The 13,822-nt window shown below is 40.0% G+C and overlaps 1 protein-coding gene across 2 annotated transcripts in view; it reads right to left on the bottom strand.

Annotated features, from left to right (window-relative positions):
* LOC123755724 (RING finger protein 17) overlaps positions 1–13,822 on the bottom strand; it is a 928,112-nt gene that overhangs the window by 123,474 nt on the left and 790,816 nt on the right. For both annotated transcript variants that reach the window (XM_045738465.2, XM_069300037.1), the window contains one exon: positions 7,095–7,287. In XM_045738465.2, the coding sequence (XP_045594421.2) occupies positions 7,095–7,287 (193 nt within the window). The remainder of the gene's footprint in view (positions 1–7,094; positions 7,288–13,822) is intronic.

Below are 13,822 nucleotides of genomic sequence, written 5' to 3'. Positions count from 1 at the left end.
TTTGCCGAAAATAGGTGAGCAGTGCAAGGGTTAATTCCTTGTCGTGTATCCAAATTAATAACAACTTTTCCACTTCTTCAAGTATTTGTGGTCTTTGTTTCGTTATTGTTCTTATTCCTTTTGCCACTTTAGCACTCATAATCTCATTTTTCTTCTTAAGTATAGTGCATATTGTTGATGTGGCTTTGTTGTACTGCCTACAAAGTTCAACAACACGTGTACCATTCTCATGCTTTTGAATGATCTCTTGTTTCTCCTCTATTGTCATCCTCACATGGGCTTTCTTGCCTTGATCCTTACCACTGGCTTTCTTGGGATCCATGGTGAGATATATAATAACAAATTGTGTAGTCAAATGACCAAAAATCCAACAAAACACTGAAAATCCGGGTGAAGAATTGATGTGGGGTTGTCACTGGGAGCGAGACAATGGTAAACTGAGGGGCAGAGGGACGACGATCGCCTTACCACCACGCGCTAAATCGGCCTGAACGCGTATCAACAAACTTGCGTTCCGAGGTAACCCTCGCCTTCCGAGACACATTTTCTGAGGAAATCCTGCTCATATTCCGAAAACCTCGTATACAGGGACACCACATAAAGAATATTGTGCGAGGAGCCTATGCCACACTTTCTAACTTCAGAATTGCTTTTAACACTTTCGCGCTCTCCGCAAAGGTCACTCAGCCAACCGAATGTGCGCGCTGCGTTTTTATCGCTTAAGCGTAAAAACAAAAATGTGTATACTCTTTTTACTCTTCTGACCTTAGTTCTCATGCTACGTATTTCATTTTGGTACCAACGTGTTCGCAATAAAATTCTCTAGAAGAACATTAGTAAAATAAGTCACGAAACATATAGGGATACCAGCACCAAATAAATAACTACGTAGATCACTCGCCGTGAGCGCCCATCAGCAACAAAATGTTTTTACTCTTGGGATTGTTATCACTTCCACACTTGTCCTACAGCGTTAATTTTGGTATCAATGGACTCGCAATGAAATTCCCAACACGGTGATATGAATATAAGCGTAGAATAATGATGCAGCCCGCCCGCAAGAGTGTGGGAAGTGGTGAAATTGTTACCCGGTATCGGTGACGGGACGACGCACGGCGCTTTGAAAGTTTATACTTATTTCACTCTCATGACATTAATTTTCTATGTACGTCATTCATTTTTATGTCAATGTGTTCGCAATAGAATGTTCTATGTGCCCATAGGTAAAAAATATCAACAAAGCGTAAGTTAGAATAGCGACAAATATAAAACAACGCTGGAACATATCAGTGAGCGTCAAACACACACGAAATATTTTTACTTTTGTTATGTTTGTCAAGATTATACTTGTTGCACACAGTTATTTTTGGTTGTATATTGATCGGAATAAAATTTCCTAAACAGACATATGCATATAATACATGATATGGGGGAAGAATTACCAGTATAAACGGCTAAAGTCACCCACCTGCAACCCGTTTGGGACAAAATACCATTTGATCGAAGTTATCCACACCTTTCATTAACTTATTGTACCATACAGCCTAGTGGTGAGAAAGAGAGCCTCATAGCGCGCAGTTTGAAACAAACCCAAAGTAAATCGGATAAAAATTGAATTTTATACAAATATTTTAAAAGTAGACATAACTTTATGTCCACTATGCGTTTACGTTAGACGAAACCGAACGCGCCGGCGCGTCCAGATAGCGCGAAAGTGTTAAATACATGGATGGCGATATACAGGCATAACTCAGTTTAAGAGTTTAATTGGTTCCTGGAGACGCCTCGTATTCCGAAAACTCGTATTCCGAAGTTAATTTCCCCATAAGAAATAAAGGGAAATGAATTAATCCGTTCCTGACTACCCCAAAAACCCCACATCAAACTAAATTTATATACCTAATTCATCTAAATAAACCTACAAAACTATGTTCAAGTTATTACTTACCTTGCTGTTGAATGCTGTAGGCGTATGGAAGATGGTGAGGAAGAGAGGAGTTACTGTTTGGAAGGGGAGTCCCCTTCCATTATCACATCAGGCAGTGAGGACTTCACTGGTATGCACACTCTGCCACATTTTGCCTGCATACCACTAGGACTTGCTTGTTTTACCAAGAATTTGTCTAATGACACTTGTTTTTCCCAACATTTTAACACTTGTCTGTAGTAAGACATCACATTATCATTTAAAAGGTCAATGCAACGGCCTGCTACAGCTTTATCTGGGTGAGTTTTTTCAACAAAACTTTGCAGTTCTTCCCATACTTCACACATTTTCTTAATCAAGAAGGGACATCCTCTACTGCCTCTACTCACAGCTATTTTCTTAGGTTGAACCTTACCAATGGCTTTCTTGAGACCCATGGCAAGATATATAATGACAACTTTTATGCTCAAATGGCCAAAAAAACGATAAAAAACTGTAAATCCTTGTGAAGAATTCAGGTGGGATAGTCACTGGACACGAGACACTGGTAAACTGAGGCGCGATCGCCATGCCACCACGCGCCAGTCGGCCTGTACACGTATCAACAAACTCGCGTCCCGAGGTAACCCTCGCCTTCCGAGACATATTTTTGGAGTAAATCCTGCTCGTCTTCCGAAAAACTCGCATACAGGGACACTCGCATTCCGAGGTACCACTGTACTAAAGAAATTGTTTACGACTTTTGTTAGGCCAAAGCTAGAATATGCAGCAGTTGTGTGGTGCCCATATCTTAAGAAGCACATCAACAAACTGGAAAAGGTGCAAAGATATGCTACTAAGTGGCTCCCAGAACTGAAGGGCAAGAGCTACGAAGAGAGGTTAGAGGTATTAAATATGCCAAAACTGGAAGACAGAAGAAAAAGAGGTGATATGATCACTACATATAAAATAGTAACAGGAATTGATAAAATCGATAGGGAAGATTTCCTGATACCTGGAACTTTAAGAACAAGAGGTCATAGATATAAACTAGCTAAACACAGATGCCGAAGAAATATAAGAAAATTAACTTTCACAAACAGAGTGGTAGACGATTGGAACAAGTTAGGTGAGAAGGTGGTGGAGGCCAAGACCGTCAGTAGTTTCAAAGCGTTATATGACAAAGAGTGCTGGGAAGACGGGACACCACGAGCGTAGCTCTCATCCTGTAACTACACTTAAGTAATTACTCGTATTCCGAGGTACCACTGTACATTCAAATTGAAGTTCAGATGTTTATTCAGGTAATGTACATATACTTACAAGGTGAGATACAAACATTGATGGAACATTGGATTCTCTGTTCTTCCCTAGCTGTGCTTGTTGGGGTTGAGCTTTGGCTCCTGGTCTTGCCTCTCCATTGTCGGTAACTTAGTGTGCGGATTCCCGGACCTGCTGGGCTCTCTCGTATTTACGTTTGACCCTGTCTGGAGTCAGACTCCGCCATTCTCTGCCTTTTCCGCGAGACATTACTTCCGGTTGTATGTTGCATATTGCCTGTTGCGTGTGGTACATGTTGCTGGTGCGCGTGTGCATTGGTAATGTGTGCCACGGTGACATGTGGTACTTGGTACTGTGTCGGGATGTTGTGGGGTGACATTTTGCTGTAGTTTTGTGCCTGGGGTTGCGCTTTGGCTCTTTCATCCTGCCTCTTCCCTGTTGCTTCCCTGACATCTCCTGGGTTCTGTCAGGTCTGCACTTGCAGCTGTGTGTGGGGTCCGCTTCCACCACTTCCCTTCCTCGTGCATCTCCTCCTCGCTGTTGTGTTTTGTTTGGGCCTTTTGGCTTTCCTGTTCCCAGGTTTGGGTTCCTGTTTTCCTGTCTTGCCCTGCCTGTGGGTTTTTTCGGGGTCTTGCTTCGGGCCTGTAGTTTCCGATCTCCTGGCTAGCTCGCTCGTGTTGGGGGTTTTCCGTTTGACATTCCATCTCTATCTTTGCCGGCTTGGGTTTCCGGCTCTACCTCCTCGGTGGTCACGCCCGAGATCTTCCCGCGGCTCTGACTCTTCCTAGGCTTGGATGAACCTTGACGGGGCTGGTTGGGTTCTGACTCAAGTCTCTCACCTTTGGTAGGTGGTCGGGTGTCCCACCTGCGTGCTTTTCTTGCCGGCAGTATGGGGTATTTTGGCGGTCCTTCCTTTTCCTTCTGTCCCTTCTTAGGTGGCTGCTTTTGTTGGCATCGGCTTGGCTTTTCTGGTGAGGGTTGGGGGCCGTTGACTTGCCGCATACTGTCACCTCGTTTTGTACGGCGCTGGCTTGCTTTCGGACTTGGTGTTACATCTGCGTCATTCGTCAGCTGTCTCGTGCATTGTTTCACCTCTGGCCTGTTCTTGCGCCACTTGGGGCGTCCTGGTCTCTGGACAGCGTGCTCTTTCTTCTCCTCGATTGGTGGTGGCCCCTTCGGTTTGGGTTTGTTTTGACGGCTCTTTTCCTGTTGGTGTTTGCCTCTAGGGCTAAGGTCACGGAGCTTTTTGCTCTCTTTCGGTCATGGCGTTTGGTTTGTTCGGTTGCAGCCATCTCCTCCTTTTCTGGCACAGGGTGAGGCTGCTGCATTTCAGGGGGGTCCTTAGTTTGTTGGTGCTTGGTTGGTCGGGCCAGGGGTGCGTCATGTTTTGTGTTCAGTTGCGGCTATCCGCTGTTATTTGCGCGCTGCGGCTTCTGTGTCCTGGGTGCGCTTTGGGCTGATCCGGTTCCGTTCTTCCCTGTTCGCGGGAGGTGTCATGGGGTCGTCCGCCGTGTTATTGCGGCTAGCCAGCCTGTGTTCTTTGCCCGTGACGTTCGTGGTTTCATTGATCTTGCTGCCGTCTTGGTGGCGTGTCCTTGCTGACTTCAGGCACGGGGCTTTTTGGTGGTCATACAGGGGCCCTGGCTGCTCGTTGTCTTGTGTCGTTCCCGTGCTCATTCGGGCCTGTGTTACCTTGGGTTGGCAGTTGCAGCCAGTTGTCTCGCTTTCCGTTGAGGGGTGTGCGGTGTTCGCCTCCCGGATCCGTCCCTTTGATCTTCCTCTGTGGGTAGTTAGCTCCAGGAAACCGACGTGGCTCCCCCCGATAAAACCAGCGTTGAATGTAATGAAATGCCATTTTCTGGGTGTGACCCAGAGGTTCCCCAGCAGCCCTCCCTCCCTCCGGTCGGCGGTTTTTCGTGTGTTTTGACATCCAGCCTCAGAACTGATGGGTGGATGGCCTGCATGAGAGGTCTGGGGCTCCCCCTTCCCCCTCCCAGGTAGGGGGGGTGAGTGGCGCGGTGACGTGTGACGTCATACTTGTTTGCTTGTTTTCTGTTGAGGAGTTCTATCCACTAGTTCGGCTTTTGGTAGCACTTTTCATCAGAATAGGGGTTTGTTTTGGGATGCTTACTTTTCTGGATGTTTGACCCGGTCGATGGCAGACATAGAATGCTTCCAACCACACGGGGGTTTCTATAGGCCAATGCTCTCCTCACCTCTCTGAGGGGGCCAGGTTCTGGCCATGGTCCCCGGTAGGCCCTAAGAACTCCATACACACGACTGATGCCAAAGTCTGACATTAGCATATCAGCCTGGTATAGCTCTGGGGAGCCTCTGGGTCACACCCAGATAATGGCGTTTCATTACATTCAACACTGGTTTTATATATCTTATAATCCATGATGTTCATCGTGGATTTATACACTCTCCAGAGGTTCTGTTCCATTATTAGCTCTCTTTTTACTACTCATGTCATCCATCTTCTCCTCCTTTCTTTTCTGTCTCTTTTCTGGCACATATCTTTGAACGAATTCAGTAATGATTTTTTTTAAATTTTCCCAAAATGTTCCTATGCCATGATCACTTATCAGTTCCCTCCATGAGGTGTTTTGCAATTCCTCTCTCATTCTCTGATAGCTTCCTCGATGGAAATCTAGGTCATCATCCTGGACCTTTACGAGAGTTTCTGTTATTGTATTCCATCTTAGAATATTGTGATCACACGATGGAGTGAGCTTTTGCCCCCTACTTGAATTTGATCAGTCATGCCCTCTTCTGATGTTACCACAAGGTAACATCCTTGCTGTTACCTTGAGTGGGCTCAATCACATGTTGTATGAGAAATGAATCCTGCACCAGACCAAGAAATTGGTCTCCTGCTTGCAATGTTTGCTTTACCCATTCTATTGTCTCCTAGTTAAAATCGCCCATTATGAGAGTTTGGGTTTGTGACACAGCATTGATCACATTATGCAGATCAGTAACTTCTTCTGCTGTTGCTGTGTCAGCCCTGTAGCATACTCCCACAGTCAGTATGTTACCATCTTGATCTAGTATATTGCACCTTACAGACTCTGAGGAACCAATGTTGTTCAGTTCCTCATTAGTGGTTGCTTTCAGGTCCTCCTTCACATTAAGCAGTGCACCACCTGTTGTTCTTTTTCTGTCCTTTCTGAACGGAGGATAATACCCTGGGAGGAGGCATTCCCTCTTCAATATTGTCCTCTCGTCACCATGTTTCCCATGTTTTGTCAAGTGGTGCAGTGCAGTGATTAAAGAATTGGGGAGGGTAGACCTGGCTGACCCAGGCAGGCTCCCTCCTCTCCCTAGGCCAGGGGGTAGGTGGTGGTATACTTGCAGGGGGGTCAAGTTTTACGAAATTTTGGTTGTTAATTTTCATTGTATGGCGAGTTCTTTTGCCAATTTTGGGGCTGCAGTCTTGTTTTAACCATTCAGTAGTCTGTTTTGATTTGTCTATCTTTATGGGCGCCTTCTCGTGGATAGAGGCAAAGATGATAAACTTTACATTTAAAGTGTTCAAAGGCCATCACTCCCTGTGCCTTTCTGAGAGGAACAGGTTTTGGCTCGTGATCTCTGGTAGGCCAATATAACTCTGCGACTGATGACTTTTAGTATGGCACAATATGTGTGATAGCTTTAGGGAGCCTCCAGGGCTCACCACCAAGAAATTGGCATTTCATTAAATTCATCACTTGTTTTTTCTTAAAAAACAAACTATTGATTAATTACATACAGTTACTGTCAAGCAAGATTTAGTGCACTTGAAGAGTATTTCCTAGTAAAATAACCACAAGAAATTTTCTTTGATCGTACTAAATGGGTGTTGTGACACCAGTGTCATATGACACTGCTTTACATTTAAAATTATATTAGAAAGTAAACTCACTTGCAGTAGGCTGAAGATAAATAATTCCTTGACAGTCTACATAGGAAGGAGTTGCAAGGAATGTAGTAGTTACAGGTAAAGAATATGGAATCCAGCGACTGATGTTGTTTATGGTATTGCATCTACCCAGGTATGGGACATCCTCTTCATGTGTCAAGGATATCGTGACGTTTTCAACACCTTGAGCGAAAACCTATGTAACAGATTCAATAAGTTATTAACTGGAAAATATTAAAATATAAAAATAATCTCATTAAAGTACACAAATTTTATCAATAACATGCAGAAAAGTTATAAGCACATGTTGGGTGTTACTATTAGATAAGAAAATAACTATATAACTAAATATAAAAATAAATAATGAAAAAATAAATTATATATATATATATATATATATATATATATATATATATATATATATATATATATATATATATATATATATATATATATATATGTGTGTGTGTGTGTGTGTGTGTGTGTGTGTGTCGTACCTAGTAGCCAGAACGCACTTCTCAGCCTACTATGCAAGGCCCGATTTGCCTAATAAGCCAAGTTTTCATGAATTAATGTTTTTTTGATTACCTAACCTACCTAACCTAACCTAACTTTTTCGGCTACCTAACCTAACCTATAAAGATAGGTTAGGTTAGGTTAGGTAGGGTTGGTTAGGTTCAGTCATATATCTACATTAATTTTAACGCCAATAAAAAAAAAATTGACCTCATGCATTATGAAATGGGTAGCTTTATCATTTCATAAGAAAAAAATTAGAGAAAATATATTAATTCAGGAAAACTTGGCTTATTAGGCAAATCGGGCCTTGCATAGTAGGCTGAGAAGTGCGTTCTGGCTACTAGGTACGACATATATATATATATATATATATTAGTATATTTTGGTAGCAGTCTTTCCTGTAGACATATATTATTAAATATGACCGAAAAAGTAAGATTAATAATTCTAACACGAATTTTCTTGATCTTTCTTACGTTTCTTTTCACTATTGATGGTAATTCAAAGATCAATTCTCCAAAATTCCTTTTTATTTCTAGTCTGACGCGACACTTGAGCGCGTTTCGTAAAACTTATTACATTTTCAAAGACTTTAGTTTACACAAAACCACACAACTTTAACTGAATAGAGCTTAAGGGGGCATCTGGTTGGCATCTAGGTCCAAAAATGCAATAAATGAAAACTCATTCGATTTCAATCAAACTTTTTTGACAAGTTCTATATGAAAAGTGTTTCATCTGGTCCAAGTTTCAGCATTGTAGCATAAATAGGAAGGGAGAAAAAAAATATTGAAGTAGTTGTGAAAATTATGCAAAAATGGTCAAAATCGATTATCAATCAAAAGTGTCAACTGAAATCATAACTACAACTCTTTGCTATCACAATAGCATATATTAAACAAATATTAATATTAGTTTAATTTGAAAAAAATTTTAAGGAAAAAAAAAAAAAGGATTTTTTTTTCTTTTTTTCTTTTTAAATATTTTTTTTTTCATTTTTTTGGGGCGATTTGCATTAAACTTACACACCTGACTGTACGTAAGCCTATCTGTAAGGATGCCAATTTTGGAGAAAATTGGTTGATGTCAACCCCAGCCACAGATTTTAGAACCTTAGACTTTATTCATTTGTTTTTTTTTCAATTGACACAAACGTTTACAAAACTCATTCTTTTTTTATTCAATTTACATGAAACTTACACAGTACATGTGGAGGGCATGTCTCTACATTGGGGGGCTTTCATTTTTCTCTAAGTTCATTTATTGATTTTATAATAGCAATAAACATGCCATATTTGCAAAAAAATTTTGGGGAACTTTGAACATTTGTATTAGGAAAACTAAAGATGTTTTGGAAATTCTAGATCCCCAAATCCGTTATTATATGCTAATGTGTCAGAAAAGTGTCACAGAATAATTTTATCTGAAACGTGTGTTCTGAAGTGTGGACTTGAAAATGTGTAAAAAAACGTTCACACAAAAAAAAAAAAAAAAAAAAAAAAAAAAAAAAAACTCCCTTTCTATTTACGCTGCAGTACTGAAACTTGGGACAATTTAAGCACTTTTCATATACAACTAGAAAAATAATATTCGTTGACATTGAACAACTTTCATTATAATAACCAGACGCCCCCTTAAACATCTTTTGAGTTTTTATACCTACATTTGGGTGAAGTGACATGTTACAATAGTTTTGGATGAGGTGAAAATAAACTTTTAACACAAGACAGAACACGAAACAATGAAATACAAACAGGTATTAAAAGTAGGTAACTGCAGAAGGCCTATTTTTATTGGCCCATATTTCTTGATGCTTCTATATTGGAGCGGAGTCTTGAAGTGGGTAGAATATAGTTGTGCATTAATTGGCTGTTGATTGCTGGTGTTGACTTCTTGATGTGTAGTGCCTTGCAGACGTCGAGCCGCCTGCTATCGCTGTATCTATCGATGATTTCTGTGTTGTTTGCTAAGATTTCTCTGGTGATGGTTTGGTTGTGGGAAGAGGCTATATGTTCCTTAATGGAGCCCTGTTGCTTATGCATCATTAAACGCCTGGAAAGAGATGTTGTTGTCTTGCCTATATACTGAGTTTTTTGAGGCTTACAATCCCCAAGAGGGCATTTGAAGGCATAGACGACGTTGGTCTCTTTTAAAACGTTCTGCTTTGTGTCTGGAGAGTTTCCCATGAGTAGGCTGGCCGTTTTTTTGGTTTTATAGTAAATTGTCAGTTGTATTTTCTGATTTTTGTCTGTAGGGATAACGTTTCTACTGACAATATCTTTCAGGACCCTTTCCTCCGTTTTATGGGCTGTGGAAAAGAAGTTCCTGTAAAATAGTCTAATAGGGGGTATAGGTGTTGTGTTAGTTGTCTGTTCAGAGGTTGCATGGCGTTTCACTTTCCTTCTTATGATGTCTTCCACGAAACCATTGGAGAAGCCGTTGTTGACTAGGACCTGCCTTACCCTACAGAGTTCTTCGTCGACTTGCTTCCATTCTCATTTCTCATCTCATTTTTGTTCTTTTAATTAAGTACATACTAATTATAAGTTAAAACTAAGCTTATTAAAATTTATTACCTTTAAGATTATTTTACTTTACAATTATCACTTGTCAAATTTTTTTATATATTCATCTTGACAGTCTCTACTGATTTTTTGTTCTCTCCGCCAAACTTGTGTATCCTCCATGGCTATCTAGTGACCTTAATTCTACCTCTATTTGTTTCAATTCTTTTGTTTACTTGCATTTATTGTTGTGTCTTGCCATAATTATTCTCTAATTTAGCAGACTCAATACTTTGTAAGCTCTTATTGTATTGTTATATTATTATATTGTTGTGTTTTGCTATAATTACTTTCTATTTTACAGCAGATTTGTTTTTCATCTGTTCCTGTAATTGCTTATCTTATTATATCGTGACATTCTTATCTATATTGATATATATTATCTGTCTATTGTTACTTACAGTGTACCTGAGAGTACCTGTAAGCAATCTACCTCATTTTTCATTTTTGCTCAATTTGTTTTTGTATTGCTTAGTGTTGTTTATATTTTTGTTTTGTATATCTATATCTTGTGTTTTGTATAGTCCATGTTTATATGTTTTTTCTTTAATCTCATTTATTACCTAGGTTTCCTAGCCCAGCCATACTCCCTTACTCCATTGTACCCCTGTAAGCCCCTTTTGTGTTTGTTTGGTACAGTATTGTGTACATTTTTTTTTCTTGTTTTTCCTGCAATCAGCTTTTTTTATGCAGTCAAGTATAGACCCAGAACTTAACCTCTTATCCACTATCTATGACAATAATCACTTTAATGATCTAAATTGCAGATATTTTGCAGCACATGATGTAAACAATGTATTAACTCATAATCACAATATCTCTGTAATCAATTTGAACGTTAGATCTCTAGGTAAACACTTCGATGATGTTAGTGCCTTGATTGAAGCTATTGACAACAAATTCTCTTTTATTATACTTACTGAAACATGGTTGAAAGAGGATACTACTCAACTCTTTAACATGCCTAACTACTCAGCAATCCACAACTGTCGTCAACTTCAGAGAGGTGGGGGCACTGCTCTTTACTACCACCAAGAACTAACATGCTTAAAAGAAATTAGAACTAGAGACTGCTATGGGGAGTATATCATCGCCAGCTTCAGAGTCAAGGGTGCCGAGTCTATCCTGTCTGTGGGTGCAGTTTATAGAATTCCTAACACTGATGTGTCTGAATTCAACTCAAACCTTAGAAATCTAATACTTGATAACAGACTGAACAAAAACCACCTAATTATCGCAGGGGACTTTAATATTGACCTCTGCGAGCCAGAACACCCTACTGCTGTTAGCTTCCTCAACTGTATGAATTCCTGCTTCCTCATACCCTTAATCACTAGACCTACTAGAATCACTAATAGCACTGCCACGACTCTAGATCACATCTGGACAAACATAACCTCTCCGCTTACTTCAGGTATAATCACCGATAGCACTACAGACCATTACCCCACATTTCTCTTAACTAACATTAGCAAACCACCTCTTGAGTCAAGAGAGATACGATTTAGACTACACAATGAAACTGCTATAGACAATTTTATAACTGCTACTGATAATGTCAACTGGGAGTCCGAGTTAGGTAACATAGAGGACATCAACCTAGCAGTTCAATCTTTTCTTCAAAAAACTCTTAGCCTTTATAATACCCACTGTCCTATGCTTACAAAACAAGTCACAACCAAAAGGCTTAACAATCCCTGGCTTTCAAAGGGAATACTTAAATCTATTAATAATAAACATGACCTTGAGAAGAAGTATAGGTTAGGAATTGTCTCCAAAGAATTCTCAAAGAATTACTCATTATTGCTATCTAAGATAATTAGACGAGCCAAATCTAAATACTACGAAGATAAATTTACCCAAATAAAGAGCAACATTAAACAAACTTGGAGAACAATTTCACAAATATTGGGATCTAAGAAGTCTTTAAATAACAAACCGACTCTCCTGTCTAATAACGATGGTCAGCTTTCAGCCTCTGATTCTGCTATTGAGTTCAATAGGTTCTTCTCTTCCATTGGTTCATCCCTTGCTAATGATATTCCATCTTCCAGTACTGACATTAAGGACTATCTTACAGGGAACTATCCAGTCTCTGTACCTAAAGCCTATTAATTCCACTGACGTCAATGAGATAATCCTTTCCCTTAAAACCAAGTCTGGTGCCCTTGAGGAGATACCAACTTTAATCTACAAAAAAGCCTCCAGATCTTTAGCCCCTGCTATTGCTTTGCTCTTCAACAAGTCACTTGAACTCCAAACCTTTCCAGATATTCTAAAAAAAGCGAGAGTAACGCCTGTCCACAAATGTGGTGATCTCACAGATGTTAACAACTACAGACCCATATCAATCCTGCCAAACTTGTCAAAAATTTTTGAAAAACTAATCTATAAGCAGCTTTACTCATATCTAGCCAAACTCAATATACTTAGCCCTTGCCAATATGGCTTCAGGCCCAAAAAAAGCACTAACGATGCACTTATTAGTATGCTTAACTCGATTCATACAGCTCTTGATAAAAATGAGTTCCCTGTTGGGTTATTTGTGGACCTGCGTAAAGCTTTCGATACTGTCAACCACCAAAACCTTCTTCTTAAATTACATCATTATGGTGTCAGAGGACACTCCCTACAATACCTCAAATCCTACCTTACTGACAGGCTCCAATGTGTTTCTGTGAATAATACAATTTCTCCCACCCTACCCATCAACATTGGTGTTCCCCAGGGCAGCATACTTGGCCCTCTCCTCTTTCTCATCTACATTAATGACCTTCCAAATGCCTCCCAACACCTCAAACCAATTCTATTTGCTGACGACACAACCTTCATTTACTCCAGTCCTGATCCCCTTGCTCTAAATGCCACAGTAAATACTGAGCTTAATAAAGTCCATCTGTGGCTAACTGCCAACAAACTCACCCTTAACATTGACAAAACTTTCTATATTCTGTTTGGCAATAAATCCTCTAATCAAATAAATCTCAAAATAAACAATACCCAAATTTGTAACAAATTAGATGGCAAATTCCTTGGCATTCTCATTGACCACAAGCTGAATTTCCAGGGACACATTCTAAACATATCAAAAAAAGTTTCAAAAACTGTGGGCATTCTTTCTAAGATCAGATATTTTGTACCACGCCCTGCCCTGGTGACTCTCTATTACTCCCTTATCTATCCATATCTCAACTATGGTATTTGTGCTTGGGGTTCTACTACCCAAAATCACTTACGTCCTCTAATTACTCAACACAAAGCTGCTATTAGGACAATATCCAATTCTGGCCCCAGACATCACTCGGTACCCCTACTCAAATCTCTGAATATGTTAGACATTAAGTCACTGCACATTCTCTCATGTGTATTATACATATATAAAACGCTAAACTATAATGCCAATCCTGATCTCAAAAGCTTCATAGAAGGTTGTAACAGAACCCATGAGCACCACACCAGAAATAAATATACAGTTTTGATATTCCTAGAGTACGACTTAATCAAACCAGAAATGCTCTACAAATCAAGGGGCCCAGAATGTGGAATGACCTTCCCAACCATGTTAAAGACTGTACCTCTCTCAACCAGTTTAAGTTAAAAACGAAGCTATACCTAATAAATTCCCTGTAACCTACCTTACCCCTCTGT

Source organism: Procambarus clarkii, chromosome 43, assembly GCF_040958095.1.
Source record: "Procambarus clarkii isolate CNS0578487 chromosome 43, FALCON_Pclarkii_2.0, whole genome shotgun sequence".
Taxonomy (NCBI): Eukaryota; Metazoa; Arthropoda; class Malacostraca; order Decapoda; family Cambaridae; genus Procambarus; species Procambarus clarkii.
This window is presented reverse-complemented; position numbering and strand designations above follow the sequence as displayed.